Raw genomic sequence first — 19,993 nt, forward strand, 5'->3', positions numbered from 1 at the left:
GATGCACACCTGGGCCGGTGTGTCCCAGGCAGGACATCAGAGAGAGGCTGCCTCTGATCAGCTAATTGGTGCACACCTGGGCCGGTGTGTCCCAGGCAGGACATCAGAGAGAGGCTGCCTCTGATCTCTGGAGAACTCCCCATTTGTTTTTGGTTCTTTGTTTGTCTGGTTGCTGTTTGTTGATTATTTGGTTCTTTGGTCATTTGGCTGTTACTTTTGGTTCATTTGTTTTGGTTGCTTGTCTTTGCTTTTACACCTACACATTCATGCTGCACATACACTCATCCACACACTGCTGACACACTGATACTCATATATATTGGCTGCTCCTTTATATTACTGACAATAAATTCTTTGTTATTTCTTAAATTGTGCCTGTGTCTCCCTATTCTTGTTGCGAGCTTGAGCCAGTTCGTAACAGATGGTTCCACATTTAATTCTCCGTTGCACTGTCCACTGTTGTATTATATATCGGAATTAAATCATAGTTCATTGCGTCATCTAGTGTCCAGTTTCCACACGTCCAGACAATATTAATTGTGATGGTTCCACTTTCTAATATGGTGCATAGTCCGTTCTATAATCCACAACATCACAATTTAATTAGTCCGACGCTAGAATTCTCCACAGCGTTCACAAGGAAACAATGTCCCGAGTCAGTTCCATTCATAAATACATCAGCGTCCACCAAACAATTTCAGCATAGCGTTCAAACTATTTATCTTCACGGAAGGCTTTTGCTCTTCACGCTACTATCCATTTCATCAACAGAGGTACTTAAAGATCTTCTTACCTCCACCTTTACTTGGTGAGGGAGGTTATCCAACTTTATACTCACATGTCCTTCTATAGTGAGGGTAACTTCAAACTTTTTACTCACGTCCTTCTGTCGTGAGGACACTTTCAAACGTTCTTCCTTTCACTCACGTTCTTCTGTCATGAGGGAACCTTCAAACTTTTGTATTCCCACGTCCTTCTTTCAGGAGGAGACCTTCAAACTTTGTACTCATGTCCTTCTTTCAGGAGGAGACCTTCAAACTTTTTAGCCCCACATACTTCTTTCATGAGGAGAGTTTCAAACTTTTTACTCACATACTTCTTTCATGAGGAGAGTTTCAAACTTTTTACTCACGTCCTTCTTTCAGGAGGAGACCTTCAAACTTTTGTATTCCCACGTCCTTCTTTCAGGAGGAGACCTTCAAACTTTGTAGTGGCCGACTGTCATTCCTCTGTGTGCTGACAGTCGTCCACGATGCACCTGCTATTGTGCCTTTTCACGCTGTACCAAAGTTGTGATGTTGAATGAATTGAATGTCCAAAGTTGCCGCCGGTTCGGTTTACAGGGTTTATTGTTGTCCAAGGGTAAATGATAGTGAATTAAGGGTTAAACAGAACAGTCGTCAATTGCTCCGTGTGGTCAGTTCCAACAGTGAAACAGTAGCGTTTGAAGGTAAAACCTCGGCAGGTGCACAAGATTCCAGTGATCACCTTCGCTATTTATAGCTATATTGGGTGGTGAGCCCCCTAGTGTCCAAACATAAATGGTTCAGTGCATGGTTCTAATATATATATAATATATATATAATAATAATATATAAATCCACCAAGTCGGTTTCTACACTGTTGTTCGAGCTACAGTCTGGATTTAGAACATCACATTCCACATACACATGTTTATTATATCTGACAGACCAAATTAGAACAGAGGTGGACAAAGGTAAATTCTGTGGGATGGTTTGATTAGATTTACAAAAAGCCTTCGACACCGTTAACCACACCATAGTTTTATATAAACTGAAGGCTATGGGTTTTAACAGTATATCCTTAAGGTGGATGGAGTCATATCTGAGAGGCAGGAAACAAGTAGTGGAAATTAATGGGAGCATCTCCTCCTCACTCCAACAGACGTGTCACTGAAAGGTAGGCTACAGACAGCTCAGAACAAATGAGCTAGACTGATTTTAAAACTCCAACCCAGGACTCACCTTTCACAGACACATTTTAACAGCCTCAAGTGGCTCAGGGTTGAGGAGAGGGTCTCTCAATTAAAACTCTGCATGGTACACAAGATACTCGGGAATACTGTCCCTCAGTACCTCAGTGGATATTTCAACAGGGTTAGGGATGTACACGGACACGCCACCAGGGGGAGCCCTACAGACCTCGCCCCAGTGAGATGCAACAGAGTAATGGGCCAAAACTCATTCCTGTATTCAGCAGCAGTACTATGGAATAGCCTACCAATGGAGTTGAAGTCCATAAGCCCCTTCTCCACTTTTAAATCATCTATAAAGAGGTGGATCATGAGTAGCAGAAGCTGGGAGTAGATAACAAAGGGATTATATGATGTCTTTCCTTTTGTTCTTTTGTTGTTTGCAAAATGGATTACTAGTGTATTTATGTATGTATTAATAGTATTGAATAGTTGATCAATTGATTAAATTGTCTGCAATATGTTGTCATCGTCCCCCCTCCCCCTCCCTGGCGTGGCGGGCTCACCCATGCATATCCACAGACTCTGATCATGGTTTTCTATACCACACATCCTGACACACAGACACTAGAAACAGCCTCGTCCTCCACACACCAGGACATGACTCCACACATCCTGACACACAGACACTAGAAACAGCCACGTCCTCCACACACCAGGACATGACTCCAGCAATGATGAAGGACGGCAATGGAAACAAGCCTATGGCTTTATTGTGTTATTTAATCCTATTAGTAAATGGTGGGCTGATATGTATACCTGTTAAATTGTATATGTGTTATTCATTTAAATCAATAAACTATTCAATCAATCAATCAATACTCTGTATGATAGCATGTACAACAGTGCTGTATATACCGCACATTGACATTTGTATCTTTATATTACTGCATATATATATATTATATACCCATATTAGTCTGAATATCTTCTTCTTCTTTTTCTTTCGGCTTTTCCCGTCAGGGGTCGCCACAGCGGATCATCCGTTTCCATCTGTTCCTGTCCTCTGCGTCGTCCTCCTTCACTGTGTCCATAAACCTCCTCTTGGGCCTTCCCCTCCTCCTCTCTCCTGGCAGCTCCGTCTCCAGCATCCTCCTCCCGATGTACCCCACCTCCCTCCTCCTCCGCACATGTCCAAACCATCCCAGTCTTGCCTCTCTCGCTTTCTGCCCGAACTGCTCAACATGGGCCGTTCCTCTGATGTAGACAGTCTTGATTTTGTCCAACCTTGTTACTCCCAGAGAGAACCTTAACATCTTCATCTCTGCCACCTCCAGCTCCGCCACCTGCTTGTTGGTAAGTGCCACCGTCTCTAGACCATACAGCATGGCTGGTCTCACTACCGTGCTGTAGACCTTTCCCTTTACTCTTGCTGGTACCTTTCTATCAGAGATCACCCCTGCCATCCTTCTCCACCCGCACCACCCGGCCTGCACTCTCTTCTTCACCTCCCTACCACAGTCCCCATTACTTTGGACAGTTGACCCCAAGTACTTAAACTCGTCCACTTTTGGTACCTCTACTCCTTGCATCATCACCACCCCTCCGTCTTCCTTCCCATTCACACATATACTCGGTCTTGCTTCTGCTCACCCTCATCCCCCTCTTCTCGCCAGTGCATGCCTCCACTTCTCCAGCTTCTCTTCCACCTGCTCCCTGCTCTCACTACAGATCAGCCTTAAATACTCAAACAAAACCCAAAGCCATCAAAACATGTTGTGAAACTTGTTTTTCTTTCTCTTGTTTCCCTCAAACCGATTGTACCTTTGTAAGATTTTTCCTCAATGATATTTATAATTGTTTGTAACGCTCTTCACATATATCCACATGTTGTATTGGTGTAATAAAAATAATTAAAAATAAAAATAAAATGGTGTAAAAACGTCACTGGAATGTGTGGCTCAAAACAATGAGCCCATACCGCCACCTACTGGACAAAGGTGGTGCTACTTCTCCCGAATTTGGAAATGACCAATGGCCGGGTACTTTTGCTGCGGAATCATTATTTTAGTCCTAAATCAAGTTTATTTGCATAGTCCAGTTTCAGTTACATGTCTCATAGGGCTTCACATTACAAGTACAATAATAAAATGAGCATAAAATAGACAGAATAAAAGCAATGCAGGTAACAATACGCATGGTTGGACTCAGTGGCGGCTCTACCACTAGGGGCGCTAGGGCGCCGACCCACCTGTTAATTGAGAGAAGAAGAAAAAAAAACTTTTTAGTTTTTTGTTTTATAGCCCTATAAATAATATAAACATGTTTAAAATGAATAATATTTACTCATTTTAAGTATGTTTGTGTTTCCAATGCACAATATAACTTAATTTTACAAAGATTAATAATAGTTTTCCTGAACAGGAAGTGACGATTCTGTCTGATATAGACCTTTTCATTACGTAGCCGCAGGCATTTCTCCTCGCCGTATTTCTCTCTGGGCTAGGCGCAATTGCGCCTGGAGTGCGCGTGCCCGCCGTGCACTGGTTCATCGCTGTATCCGTCGCAGCCACGCGCTTTGCGTTGAATATGATGTATTATGATGGAACTCGGGCGCTGGTTTGAAACGACCTAGCAAGCAGCCGAGCGTCTAAAAGCTCTCTGATTGGTCGACGCGGTACTTTCCGTAACCTTAGGCACTCTTCCGTAACCTTAGGCACGCGGTACTTAGGCACTCTTTCAAAGTTGGTTAAGGTTAGAGTTTGTCTTAGAGCATGGCGATAGAACACCAGGTAGTTTGCAGGCTGTTCGAGGCGGAAATGGACAAAGACACAGCTCTTCACTCACACAGTACTTGTTGGCTAACAACAAGCTATATATGGATGCAGTGTGGAGGGACGTGCATGGACAATGGATGGACATCAACACAGGCTGGATGGAAAATGCCATGGAGTGGATATACTTTATCAACAAGCCAACAACAAGGTAGATTAGCGATCTTAACTCTAGTTTAATACATGATACGTTGTCTACTGATGCCGCATAATATCAACAGCTGATTCGTTGTAACGTTACAGCTTTCAGCTAACGTTAGCTACTGCTAGCTGTTAGCTCCGTTATCTTAGCTGGCCACTTTTATAATTACTGCATGGAAACGGAGTAACGTTAACGTTTAAACGTTATGTCGAGGTCATACAATACTACAGTCGACATAAGGTTAACGTTACCCCGTTTCCATGAAGTGTTTAAATAGCAGCAATCTTGTTGAAAATGTAACTTTACTAAAATGCTCTCTCTCTCTCTCTCTAATTTCGCCGCGTGTGGGGCATAACCACTCAGACAATTAGAGCTGCCGCGATTACCGCATTACCGCGGTATCGCTGTTACATCACGCCCACCGCAAGAGTAGGCTGAATACCGCGTCACCGCTGTTTTTTTTTTTATAATAATAAAGCACCCTTCTCTCGTTGGGCTTGCGGCTCTGCAGATATACCCTACTCTTCTATCGAGGTTCCAAGCGACCCTATTGGGTACCAGAAAAGTCATGTGAAACATTGCAGACCACTGATTGGTCAGAAGAGAGACGCGTCACACGATGGATCGTCTTGCAGTGCTTTTACTTCCTGAATCTCAGCCATTGATCAGAGCTCAGTCACAACACGGCTAATATACGTTAGCTCCCACCGGAGACCGGAGTTGATTACCGACGTACCGTCGCTCCTCAGGGAACGAGGCATAATGATTTTACTGCAACGAAATGTTATAATAAAAGCCCTTCGTTCTATACACTTGTCTGATTGAAAACTTTATTAACAGACCGCAGAATGGGTACAACTCTGCACGCTCTGAGCAAAGAAAGGAACTGAGATATGAATTGAGTAACGCTTGCCTTGCTATGGTCCGGTAAATACGAACGTGTAACTATATAACGTAATGCCACAAAACGAATGCCTTTGTAATCATAAGTTGTAACGTTATAATAATAATAAGAAGAAAGGGTCGCGACACAGAGGGGATACTTCGAATCTGTGTTTCACTTTTAACGAATGCGTGCTTGCCGAATCCCAAACAATATTCATGCTGCAAAGTCATCCTCTAAAGATAGACATTTAGACTAGAGGCAGGCTATATGCTATAAAGAGTAGACTACAAAAAAAAATTTATTCAAACTTTTTTTTTGTGTGTGTGTGTGTGTGCGGTAATAACCGCAGCGGTAGGAAATATTTCGCAAATGTGTGCGGTAAGGAAAACATCAATACCGCGGCAGCTCTACAGACAATGAATGGTAACTTGTTTAAAATGACGAGATATACAAATGTGGTTATTATTGAATGGATCTGACATCATCTGAGAGAGAGAGAGAGAGAGAGCGAGAGAGAGAGCTGTGCGTGTTTGTGTTGGGCTATTGGAAACGTGGTTGCATTTGACTGACTGATCATATATTGATCGATGGCAATGGTGATAATATTCGCCAATGCGTGCCTTGTACATGTTTGCAAAATGTTTGGTATAGCGCCCCTAGTGGCGAAGCATCCACGAGCCGCTACTGGTTGGACTAGACTAGCCACTTCTTCACACCCAAGCCTGACGTGGAATAATTACATACCTGTCCATTTCAATGGACAGTGGTGGAAAACTCAAACTACTGTACTGGGATGTCTGGTCACTAAGTGTGTCTGACTCGTACCACCTAACGAACTACAACGTACAACTTATATCATGCCAGTTAGTGTACCTTGTGTACAGTATACTGCACCTTTACTTACGCATAATATTCATATTCATGTTTTATTGCCCATATTTATTTTAACATGTAATATAACTGGCAGAGACCCTCATCTGCACCTTTGATTACACTATTTACTTGCTCATATGCTTATATTCAGAGGTAATTATATTGTTTACACTGTTTATTCTTATCTTTACTATAATTTGCTTGCCTATATTTATGTCTTTTACTATCACCCTGCCCATACATACCTGTACCTCCCCTCCCCCATGCTGCTATGATGCCCGAATCTTCCAAAGGGGACCAATAAAGGAATATCTTATCTTTAAACTGATCAATAGTTTTGGGCTGGCCCCACAACTGTCATGTTGTTATTAAGAAAGCTGCACCCAGACAAAAGAAGTAGAGCCACAGAACGGCAGTGACAATCACATGCAGTTGAAGGTCTACAAGAGGTTTGAACAGAGGCATAAATGGTTTGAGCAAACTGGCACCTTTTGGTATCTTGGACCAAAAAAACAGTAAAATACCGACAGCAGGATTAAGACTTGGAACAAACAACACAGAGAAAGAAAATCATAAAGCATAGGAGAGGGGAAATAAAAACCAAAGCGAGACAAATGCCTGCTTAAATGAGTATTTTAATGTTTGTTTTCCTGATCAACCAATACATGGGTATTTGTACACTGCCAAATAAAAATACAAAAAGACATCCGTCCTCTTATCCTCACCGTTGAAGGTCATTTTCTCAATACAACCTAAGCGAACTCTCAGCAGAGACAAGCGTGAAGCAAGCAAAGGTTGAAGACGCTGTGGAATCTATGACTGACAATGCACTCTTAATTGGCTCCTCGTTCACACAACGCCCTCATCTGAGCAGATCATCTTATTTACTCAAAATGGGAAAATAAAAAAGGCAACATTTCCCAGTGAGGTCACAGTAGATGACGTCGCTATACTCGGCACTGCTAGCAATGTCCAAAACACGCATGGTAATTGGAGAAGAGATATTCGGTAAGTGCTTATAACCGCAGTGGAACCTTACGGCACGTAGTAACAGGAAATAACTGTTGTAGATGGGAGACCCAAAATAAAAAGCTTTGGTCTTGAAAGGATTATGTAGAAAACGTATCGAAGCAATCACATACTCATGGCCAATTCTATATGGTGGTTTATTGGCACCGGTGTGCTGATCTATGGGCACACTGTTTACTCTACGTTTATTGAACCAGACAGGTCAATTAAGAACAAATGATTATTTACACTGATGGCCTGGCAAGAGGATCGCAGGGCTCTCGGAAATAAAAGCACAAACATGAAAAATAAACAGACTGGGCAAGAAGACGGGACAAGAAAAACAATAGCAGATGAGGCAAGATGGTGCCAATAGCCACAATATACCACTCACTTTCACATGCTAGTGCTTGATTACCGCCTATGAGAGCTTCGTGCCACTACTGGGAACACTCTGGCTAAACCTTGGGAGCTCCCTTGGCTTCCACTAGCCTCTCTGCGGATTGGGACAGTGTAGGGACTGCTATCGTTGACACAGTTGGCTCCTCTGATAAAGTAACCGATCTTGCCGGTGTCAACTTGGGCAGAGTTGCCAGACTCTGGGGCACAGAGTTTTCAGACTCAATACGGAGACCGGCTAGCGGCCGTGGCGGCTCAGGTATGACCGGGGGGGGAGCAACTCTAAAGGCGGGGCCACCGCGAAAGCTAGTCTGTTCATGGCAGTAGTCAGCGCCGAGGGTTTCGCCGTTGTCCCCGACGCGGGTGCGAGGGCCGTGGCAGGCGTCACTCTCTCCTCTGCGACCGACAGGGACAAAGCAGGACCCACCTCTAAATCGAACCGCGCCGTCGGCTCAAAGAGCGAACTAGGCCCCTCTGCCGTCATCATCACGGGAGACGTTGTTGACACTAAATCAATGTCGGCCGTCTGTCCAGATATATTGTAAGTCTGAACTGGTGCCACGTCGGTGACAGCTGGGGATACGAATTCCGGTACGTCTGAGGATGGCGACGGGGTGACGGGGGCTTCGGCTGCTGGTAAACCCTCCGGGACGGCAGGGGTAACGGACCCTCTACCGCCCCAGCCGCCGCTGCCCCCGCCTTGCTCTCCATCTCGTCCATTCGGCGCTGCATCATACAGGGCATCAGTTGCACATAGCTCCCCATCAAGCGGTGGTTGGACCGGATTAGCTTACCGGCACAGTTATCCACACAGTGCTCTTGGAAGGAAAGACACGACTGCTATTAGTAGTCACTCTCATTTTGAGACGGCAACTAACCCGAACTGCAACGGCGAGTTAGTCGTGACAACATTTTTAGTCAGACAGACGATTCTTCCTAAGTGAATAGCATTCATGTAGATGGATCTCGTGTGGCTGAGAAGAGGGACGTCGTCAACAATCACAAAGTAAAGGAGGGGTGTGTAACGACGCATCGATTCTAATGTGACAATTCAACTGCATCGATTTGAATATGTTAGAATCGATTATAATCTAAATTAATCAAAATGTAATTGACCTATAGTCTATTCATGCTGAGTGAATCAGTTCCCCCAGCCACATTTGTGTAATCAAAATTTTTTGGGGAATTAACTGATCTAAAATGTATCGAATCTAATCGAATCGTGGTCAAATGAAGAGATTTCATGATGCATTGAATCGTTGCCTGAATAATCATAATCGAAATTAATCGTTGCGAGGTCTCATCGTTACACCCCCGACGTTTGACATTTAACCATTTGAACATTCAGATTCTATTCAAATGTATTGTCATCATACGGTACAAGTACTGTACAATGAAAATAAGTACATTTGCACATCCAACCAGAGTGCAAATGTAACAGTAAAGTGCAATAGTAATATACAATGTACAGGTGGTTACTGGTTAGTAAAATAGATAAATTAGTACTACTGGGTGTAGTCGTGCTAATCAGATATATGTACATAGTTGTAATATTAATATGTACAGTGATACAGGTATAAAGACAGTATGGTTGTAGTCATACTGACCAGCAGCATAACTAGTAAGAGAAGGTAAGGAATATGTACAGATATAGTGTACTGTCTACACGCACAGTCACCCGCTCTGGTAAAATAGTCAACGATCCCTCCCACCCAGCACACCACCTATTCCAGCGCATGCCCTCAGGTCGCTACAGGTCCATTTTAACCAGACACACACGCTTCACAAACAGTTTTTTCCCCACAGCAGTCCGAACACTGAACACCCCGGCCCGCCCCCCTTTGCACAGACGGGCAAGCATCCGTCACTGACTGACACTGTTACATGTGACTGTCCTCTATGTATTTATGTATCTATGTATTTATTGTGGGGATTGGGAGGGGGGCGTTTGATGTCTGATGTTTCATGTTGATGTCCCAGTGCTTAACAAACTGTACCGCAACCGCAAACAACCATCGTTGTGTGGCATTAAAGTATCTTGTATCTTGTACAGATATGTAAAATATGTATATGCCGGTATGTACCGACAGATGTGGATATACAGTAAGAATAAATAAATATATATATATATATGTATATATATATATATATATATATATATATATATATATATATATATATATATATATATACACGGAATATACAGCATTATTGTACATGCTAACATACAGAGTTATATGGGTTATATGCAGGTGTATAAGTAGGTATATAGGAGGATTATATGCATATATATATTCAGACAGATATATAACTGTCTGTAGCATTCAGCGACATTCGTGTGTCTCCGTTTATTGCAAACACACTTGATATAGTGATAGGGTGTCAATGACATGAATCGTCACCTCGTCCATGGTGAGGCTTCTGTAGTTGAAGTTGCTCGAGCATCGCTGGAAGCAGATTTCTGTCATGCGGTTGTAAACCATCAGGAAATCCCGCAGCTTCAAGAAACGAGACAGGACAGTCAGTGAGTGCAATAGTGCATCAATAATACCAATTGATTGATTGATTGATTGATTGGAAATTGTATTAACAGATTGCAGAATGGGTACAATACAGTACAGCTCAATATACACAATTGTTAAGGGGATGCAGACCAGAGAAAGACTTTCGTCTTGTTTACATCAGGGTCCCCCATTTTCAATTCATCATACCATACAGATAGACAGTACTGCTACATCTAGACATTTATGATTATGACATACCAGATCTACAAACACAGTACTGGTTGTGCAGGACAGTCAGTGAGTGCATCAATAATACCAATGGCCATGCTGCTTGTTGGACAATTTGCCAGCTGGTTTGGTTGTATCACTGAACAACATTGGAAAATGTAATGACTTAACTTACATTACGAATTTGCTGGTCGGCATCCATCGAGGATCTTGTCACTGGTCGATTAGCTGATATGCTAACTTGCTGCTAACGTTAAGCTTCAACAGCAGCTAACACGCTTGCTAACTAACTAGTAACTGGCAAATGTTTCCAATATCCTTACCGCCGGATTCTATGTCAATTGAATTAATGTATCCCTCAAGTTACTACTAGTAATTCGCAATACTAGTGTGTACAACTACAACAACAACGACTCATTCAGGGAAGTTAATAATAATTACACAGCAGCAGATCACACAGTGGCGTGACTTTCACCAGTGCGCCGCCATGTTGAAGCTGCCTAGCCACGCCCCTCTCGGTGACAAGCCCTAACCACGCCCCTCTCGGTGACAAGCCCTAACCACGCCCCACTCGGTGACGAGCTCAGCGCGCAGCTCCCCCCTGCTGGCCAAATGCTAGAATGCAGCCTAGTCCCCTTTGACCCCAGAAAGGAGTAGGGTAAAACTGCAGTGCCGCAGCCCCAGCTATAAACAAGCACTTATGGACACATATAAGAGAGAGGAGCTTGAGCAGTAATGTGACTGCCTATTATTTTTTCTCATTTGGATATTTGGATATATATATTAAAAAAAAAGCAAATGAATAAAGGGAAGATGATTAAACAGAAGGTTTTGTAGATACAGTACTGAATTCTGCCATCCGGACACATGCCATTTGAAATATGATTATAGAATATAGAATATCACGCCTAAAATGGTTATGCGATTAAAATGCGATCAATCCTGTAATTAATTAGATGAATTTTTTGTATCGCCTGACAGCACTAAATAAAATCAAATAAAATCAAATGTATTTGTAAGGCCCGACAACACACGTTAATGTCCCCATGTGGGCCGGACACGTCTTCTTTAAACGAGTCAAGAAGAAACATCACAATAAGTCAAGAACAAAACAAGAACACCATAAGGTCGAACAAATTTAAAATAAATGCAAAATAAATGAATGTCGTATATATATATATGAATAGTTTATATATATATCTATGCTCTCTCCCTCTCCTCCGTCTCCAGGGCTATTTGCTGGCTGTTGAGGTAGATGCTGTTACAGGAAGCCACGGGGCTCCTGCTTCTGGAAGGGAGGGAGGCCTCCACCTCCACCTCCACCCCCAGGGAAGCCGCCACGGGGGCCGTGGGGTTGGCCGGCGGCTGGGAGAGGCGATCCGGCGGTTGGCTCCGGGCCTGGGTGGGGCCCTGCGGGTAGCTGCACTTCTTCTTCTTGCGTTTCTGGGCCGATCCAGCGATGCATAGTTCAGCTCAGGCTGTGGAGGCTGTCGGGAGGATTAGTGTGAGTTAGTGGATGATGGTGAGATTCCAGTAGCGATAACTTATTTTATGCCTATTTTTTAAGCCTGCACGTTTACATTGCACTACTTTTATTGTCTTTTATACCTATTCTTATATGTCTGCAATTTATGCATTGTTTTTTTTTATTCTGTCAATTGTGTGCTGAATTTATGCCTATGTTCATTTTATACTAATTGCTGTGGGGCACTCTGGACTGCGGCCCATGTGTGAAAAGTACCATATAGATAGTTAATAATATTTATTATTGTTATATTGTAGACATGTGTGCATTGAAATGTCTGTAAAGTCTCGACGACATTGAAAATGAGGGTGACCTCGATTGTCTTTTCGAGAATAAATAAAGGTTTGAAAGTAGCGTTAGCTGTTTTGGAGTAAGCATTGATATGCCAGGTAATTTTCAATACAGAAAACACAGCAGAGCTTTAAACACGTTCACATGGCGCTCTATTTCAATTCTGGGTCACCGGTAACATCCTGTGGCTTGTAGATCATGCATTTCAATATGAGGGAAGTTTATTTTTAGAACATCGTGCTGTGGTGTCTTTGATTGTCTTTGATTACAGCACAAGTTTTTCATTATGACAGCTCACCATTATGTCAGGCTGGCCTGAATGCTCTTAGAATTTGCCTATAGAATAGAATTTGAAGTACTCACGTGATGATAGAGGCCATCATATATTCATGGTGCTATCAACAACAATAATAATAATAATAATAATAATAATAATAATAATAATAATAATAATAATAATAATAATAATAATAATAATAATAATAATAATAATAATAATAATAATAATAATAATAATAATAATAATAATAATAATAATAATAATAATAATAATAATAATAATAATAATAATAATAATAATAATATACAGTAACAGCCATGTGAATGCCTACTATAAATCAATCTATTTTTTTTTTTTTTCTTTTTATCTTTTTCCCCCTCCATTTTTCCTCCGATTTTCTCCCATCCCAATGTTAGTCGTTATGCCAATTCCCAATCCCCTTCCTGGTCGCTGCGCACTTACCCCCCACAGTCAGATCATCTGGGAGAGTGGAGGCTATCACGTGCTTCCTCCGACACACGTCCAGCCAATCAACCGCTTCTTTTCACCTGGCAGCGCGGATATTCTCCGAGAGGGCGTAGCGTGTGGAAGGATCACACTATCCCACTCAGGTCCCATCCGCGCTTAGCAGGCGCCCCGACCGAACTGTAGGAGTCGCTGTTTACAACGACCCGGACCCACCCCGCCAGCTTCTCCCACCCTCTAATACTGCCAATTGTATTAGTGTGAACGGCCAGCCAAGCTGGTGACAACCCCGGAGCTGTGAGCTGGATTCGAACAGGCGGGGTTGGTGACGAACGCAATCTCCGCTACGCCACCTAACCGCCTTTATAAATCAATCTATTAATCAATCAGGTGTTCATGAAAGGTGTCTTTGGTGACATCAAACCCACCCAAAAATAAAATAATCAATCATCATATACCTCCGTCCTGCAAATTAATCAGATTGATTTATAATTCATCAATGCTATTATTATTATTATTATTATTATTATTATTATTATTATTATTATTATTATTATTATTATTATTATTATTATTATTATTATTATTATTATTATTATTATTATTATTATTATTGACAAACTCTCCACTTCCAAACCAAACACACAGCATTCTCTGATCTTTTATTTTGTTGCTCTTAAATACAAATGCACTGCATGTTTTCCTGGGCCGCTGAAGGAGGAGTCATTTTAGCCGTCAGCTATAAGCTTTTATTTCACCAACTTTCACTGGAGTTTAACTGGTTTAGACTCCACTCAAACTGAGCGTTGTCCTGTATCTCTTGTGTCAGTATTGTGTTATAGCCTGCCATTAGTGCCACATCAGGTGAATTATTGCAAATTCAATATATTATTATTTTCCATCCATTATACTCTAATTTTGAAACCGTAGATATGATTGGTTTAGCAAGACAAGGTGGAAGGAGAAAGAGAGAGATGCTTTTTGTGTGTGTGTGTGTGTGTGTGTGTGTGTGTGTGTGTGTGTGTGTGTGTGTGTGTGTGTGTGTGTGTGTGTGTGTGTGTGTGTGTGTGTGTGTGTGTGTGTGTGTGTGTGTGTGTGTGTGTGCGCGTGCGCAGGGCCGTCTCAGGGGGTGTGCGAGCAGTGCGGTCGCACAGGGCCTCGCGGGAAGGGGGGCCTCGCAAAAAAATATATATATATTTATTTATATATTTTTTTTTATTTTTTTTTTATTTATTTTTTTGCGAGGCCCCCCTTCCCGCGAGGCCCTTTTTCATCACAGACCTAAAATCTAGTTTTGCTTATATGCTTATATATTTCACATTAGACACGTTTGTAGAATGTGTCTGACTTGTTCCTGCCTCTGCGGCTCTGCAGACTGCAGTTTTCCGGTTTCTGCGGCTTTGCTGCTCTACAGATTTTAGGATAGTGTTTCCGGGCCCTTCTCCCGTCCGCCGTAATACACAAAATAGAAGAAGAAGAAGAAGAAGAAGAAGAAGAAGAAGAAGAAGAAGACACACGACTAACACGAGGTAGAGGGATGATCTAATTCAGCGCTATTCAGAGGAGCCAGTGGATGTCTTTTCAAAAGCAGCATGGATCAGAAGAAATTACACCGTGGGCCAAGAAAGTCTCCTTCCAACTTTACCATTGGCGCCGCATTGATACTGCGTTATGGTGAGTCAACTATTATTATATTCCCGCCGTGGACCTATCTCTCTCTCTCTCTCTCTGGAGTCAAACTGGTCGACTAGCTAATAGTACTACTAGTAGCTAACGGTGTGTGCCTGGTGTCAGCACCTGGCTGTATGTAGCCGCATAGCTTGCTTCTGCGTTAGCTAATGGTTAGCGATAGCCTGATTGAGCTAACTGTTAGCCAGTTAGCTGTTTAGCTTCGACGTTAACTGCCAGCTGCGCTCGGCTGGGAACGTTCGTTTGATGCTATCAGTTAGCCTTGAGTTAGCTGTTAGCTTGTGCTACGACCATTGACATTAGCCGTGAGAATAGCAGGGGGTTCTGGCACTCTGACTACGACATCATCTTTGACAGAAGATGTAGTCGGGCCTGCACCATGACAAGGCTCTGGCCTTTCGTCAACGTGGAGACCTGTGTTACGGCCTTTCGCCCTGCGTTCCTTGGTGCAGGTAAGATTAATGAAAATGTCATGACATTACCCCACTCTTCCTTCCTTCCCCTCCCGAATGTTTTGTTAATAACGATGTTTTTTTCCAGGCAAAACATATGCTACTTCACAACATTTGGAGATACGACATGTGCTGTGTGTGAATGTCTTGGTCGTTTGTGTAGCTTGGGTAGCGTTGGGCCGTTGGCCAAAGCTGTGTGTGTCACAGTACCTGGCTAGCCTATTTAGCTGATGTCGGCCATTGGCTCCTTGCTGCTTTGGTTTCTCTATAGACCCTCTTCTCTTTGGATTTAAGTGTTGATCTTTGTCCTTTTTTATCTCTCATACATGCTCTCTCTCTAACACACACACATGCTCTCTCTCTCTCTCTCTCTCTCTCTCTCTCTCTCTCTCTCTCTCTCTCTCTCTCATACATGCTCTCTCTCTAACACACATGCTCTCTCTCTCTCTCTCTCTTTCTAACACACACAGTCTGCCTATGGCGGCCTTTCTCGATGGCTAGGCTGTGCTCGCTGAGTCTGTATAGTCAAGGATCTTCAGTCACAGTGCTCAGGTATTCTGCCACTGTGTACTCTCTGTTTAGGGCCAAATAGCATTTCAATTTCTTTCCAATGTGTCTCTCTCTCTCTCTCTCTCTCTCTCTGTACACTGTATATTGACTGTAGAACGGGAGCTCTCTCTCGCTCTCTCTTTTGCTATATGTTGACTGTATCATGCCCCGCCTCGGGCAGCGCTATTATTTAAGAATATGTTGACTGTATGGAAAAAAAAATATATATATATATATATATATATATATATAATTTTTATTTTTATTTTTATTTTTTAATCTTTTGGGGGGGGGGGGCTCGCGTTAAATCTCGCACAGGGCCTCGCATTTCTCCCAGGCGGCCCTATGTGTGTGTGTGTGTGTGTGTGTGTGTGTGTGTGTGTGTGTGTGTGTGTGTGTGTGTGTGTGTGTGTGTGTGTGTGTGTGTGTGTGTGTGTGTGTGTGTGTGTGTGTGTGTGTGTATTTATGTGTTCTTTATCCTTGTTTGATCACAGCCCTGGTACAGTTTGGCCTGTAATTGAAAATTGTGAAATTGAAACATAATAAAAAATATATTTCTAGGCCTATACATGAGCCGGTTCCCATAAAGCAGGGGTCTCAAACTCGCGGCCCGCGGGCCAATTGCAGCCCGCGGGATGATATTTTGCGGCCCCCTACTGGACGTCAACGTTTAGTGTTAGTGCGGCCCGCGCGCAACTGTTTGCCGAGTCGTTGCGCGAGAGTTGGAAGTTTTATTTATTTTATCAGTTGTAGGCTACCATAGCGCAGGCTCATGACAGCAACGTTATGTTAGTGACTTGGTTGAAACGTGATTCCGGAGTGATATCAAGTAAAGTGGAAGCAAATGCATCCTCGCTCTCTCTCTCCTCTGCGAGCAGTGCTCTGCATGTCCCGCAGCACTGCCACCGTCTGTCTGTGTACGAGTCTGGTCCAATCACATACGCGTCCCGTCAGCCTGTACGTTAATGCCAAGCAAGCAGTGCAAAAATGCTTCCGCATTCGTCACCGCACGCTAGTGCGGTAAAGCGCCCTTCTTTTCAGACAAATGCTACCGTGCGTGCACCGGCGGCGGCGTGTTTAGGCGCTGTTAAGGAGCTGGTTAAGGTTAGAGTTTGTCAAAGAGAATGGCAATATAATTTCTATGGTTAAGGTTAGGCATGGTTTCGGAGTTGGTTAAGGTTAGAACGGTTAAGTTTAGGCGTTGTTAAGGAGCTGGTTAAGGTTAGAGTTTGTCAAAGAGAATGGCAATAGACAGCCTATTTCCGCGCGACCTGGGCGCTGGGCGGCGGAAAATGAAAGGCGCATTACTGCATGCCACTACGGTAAGTTTTTGCACTGCTTGCTTGGCATAAAGCTACACGCGTCCCGTCAGCGTTTTCCCCCCTCACCCACAGTCTGCGAATCAGATGCAGAGTAGGGGAGTAGGGCGGGTCTTCACGGACTGCATGTCGTCTCTCTCTTTCAGTTAAAATCGGAGCAGAGTTGACAGCGCATCTATTCTACAGTAAACTCGCTCCCAGTTTTATCTATGTGAGATAAATGTAGCTATTAGCCTATTTTCGCCAGCAGGCAGGCAGCAGAAAAATATGGCATTTTAAAAGATGGTCAGTAAAAGAAAAGTCGACTGCAATTCAAAGGTGAATGGACGGGAAAATAATCCGTTCATGCTGAGTCCCAGCCAGGGGCGTAGCTGGAGATTCTGGGCCCCATGAAAGAATCAATTTGTGGGCCCCCAATCTATTAAAAAATGTGGGGCCCCCAATCTATAAAAAAAATGTGGGGCATTTGCTGGGCCCTTGGAATCATCCTAACCCCCCCCCCAGCTACTCCCCTGGTCCCAGCACCAAACCAATTATGTGACTATATGCCAAGAAACGGTAGCTATTTGAAAATAATGTATGACTGAAGTGATGGAGACCATGTTTGAAGGCAAACAAAAGCAAATCCCCCTCAGATCGCACAGCAACCAGAATAACTGAAATACTGGCACAGTGCATTTCCATAGCTGTGGATGAGTCCACTGACACCACTGAGAAGACTGAAGATAAGATTGAGAAGATTGGATCAGTTGTACTTTTTTTTGAATACTTGAAACCCTTTTTTTGTGGAATATTTGATGCGGCCCAGCCTCACCCAGACTCTACCTCCAGCGGCCCCCAGGTAAATTGAGTTTGAGACCCCTGCCATAAAGGATGAACCCCTTTTTCCAACTTCTTATGGACAAAGCCCATATTGTACATTAATTTATTTATTATGTTGACAAATGAATTATGACCTCTGAATATAAGAGCATGATTGGCCTACATGTCTGTCCATCATCCCTACTGCAGCCTGTGGTACCTTTCTGCAATTATTCATACGCTGCTTGGTCATCATCTCAGAGCAGACCTCGTCAGCATCTGTATAAGAAAAATAATATAGCAATTAATGCATTGGCTGGTCTTTGTTTTGTTTTATTTATTCATATATCTTGACTTGTTACCCTTGTGCCTTCCTGGTCATGAAAACTACTTTTTTGAAATGTTTTGTGTGTGTGTGTGAGCACAGCGGTGTCTGTGTTTATTATTATTTCATGAAATTGGGAAAATATCTTTATTTTACATATATGTTCATTATGTCAAAGGCTTATAATTTGAAACACTCTCAAACAAAGGTTATAGTGTTTAGTACCTACGGGGGACCTGGGATCAGTTTTCATCTGCACCGCTCCCATGTTAAAAGGCATTTTTTAATCTGCTCTCATTCGTTCAATTCTAGATATAATTATAAAATGCAATGTTCTACAACACAGTCAGTGATCAAGCTTTCGACCCATGATGCCGATTTCGAACACAAGGTGGCGCAATAACACTGCAGACCACCGGCTACTAACCATGCAAGAGGCGGGGATATAATGGGGAATGTGGCTGCTGCACAGTGCTGCAGCCACCTACTGCTCCGGTGTGTGTGTGTGTGTGTGTGTGTGAGATGAAAGAGCAGCATGGGGACATGCAGGGTCCCTTTCAAACACGTTCCCCCGAAGTGGGCCAAAACAATATTGGGGGGGGGGGGGGTCGTGTGTGTGAGATACAGGTCATGCACAGAAGCTTCAAACATGTACTGCAAAGTGGGCCAAAACAATATTCGCGGGAGGCAGTGGTTGTTTACGCAGGTGCGACTGATGAAAGCAATTGTTCGGGGAGGTGGCCCGTTGTTTACCGCAGGTGCGCCTGATCAGAGAGAGGTTGCCCCGCGGGCTAAGCGCTGCCGGCATTGTCCAAGATGCCAGGCACAACGCCCGGCAACAAGCAGCACCAGCAGCAGCAGCGGCGAGACCACCACCACCGGCTAAGCGGCCGTGCTATCTCTGCCATGGAAAAAAACCCGAATGGAGAGGCACTGTCATATGTGCACAAAGTCTGTGTGCAAACACCACAGCGATTCTGTTTGTAATATTATGTAAAATAAAATTAATTATAAAGAAATCTATGTCTTTTTTCTTCAGGTATGTTCATAAACGTGCGTTTCGCCATGCCCAGACCAATATGCGTAAATTCTTTTTTCTAATGAGCACATAATGTGAGTATAATGTGCAGCTGGTTGAAACGCTGGGATATTATGTATACAATGTAGAAATTAATATTTGTATGCACGTCGAATATACTTTCCTCACAGAGCGAGCCCACTTGTGTGAGTTGTATCACCAGCCAGCTAGATCACTGTGATTGGTCACGCCCCTCTGCTCCCGGCTGCTCACTAGTGAGACGAGAGAGGGCTCGCTCTACCATGGGAGGGGCTCTGTGTTGAGAAATATAGCGGCAAATAAGTCTACTGTACCCCCGCTAGAAATATGAGTTATAACCGGTCCTTTCTAACGTTAGACTCTCGGCTATTTCTGACCGCTATTTCTGACCGAAATAGTCTACCTTTCTTTTTTATAATGGCAGATTCTTATT

The 19,993-nt window shown here is 43.2% G+C and overlaps 1 protein-coding gene across 1 annotated transcript; it reads right to left on the minus strand.

The window, feature by feature from the left end:
- Positions 1–8,090: 8,090 nt before the first annotated feature.
- Positions 8,091–11,233, minus strand: LOC311237267 (mitochondrial import inner membrane translocase subunit Tim10 B-like; the record flags this gene model as incomplete). Its single annotated transcript, XM_084325073.1, has 4 exons — positions 10,983–11,233; positions 10,478–10,573; positions 8,744–8,894; positions 8,091–8,275 (listed from the first exon to the last, which is right to left on the minus strand). The coding sequence occupies exons 1-4, from the start codon at positions 11,007–11,009 to the stop codon at positions 8,091–8,093; spliced, it is 459 nt and encodes a 152-aa protein (XP_084181199.1). The 5' UTR covers positions 11,010–11,233.
- Positions 11,234–19,993: the final 8,760 nt, after the last annotated feature.

Source organism: Notolepis coatsorum, assembly GCF_963971535.1.
Source record: "Notolepis coatsorum genome assembly, chromosome: 11".
NCBI lineage: Eukaryota > Metazoa > Chordata > Actinopteri > Aulopiformes > Paralepididae > Notolepis > Notolepis coatsorum.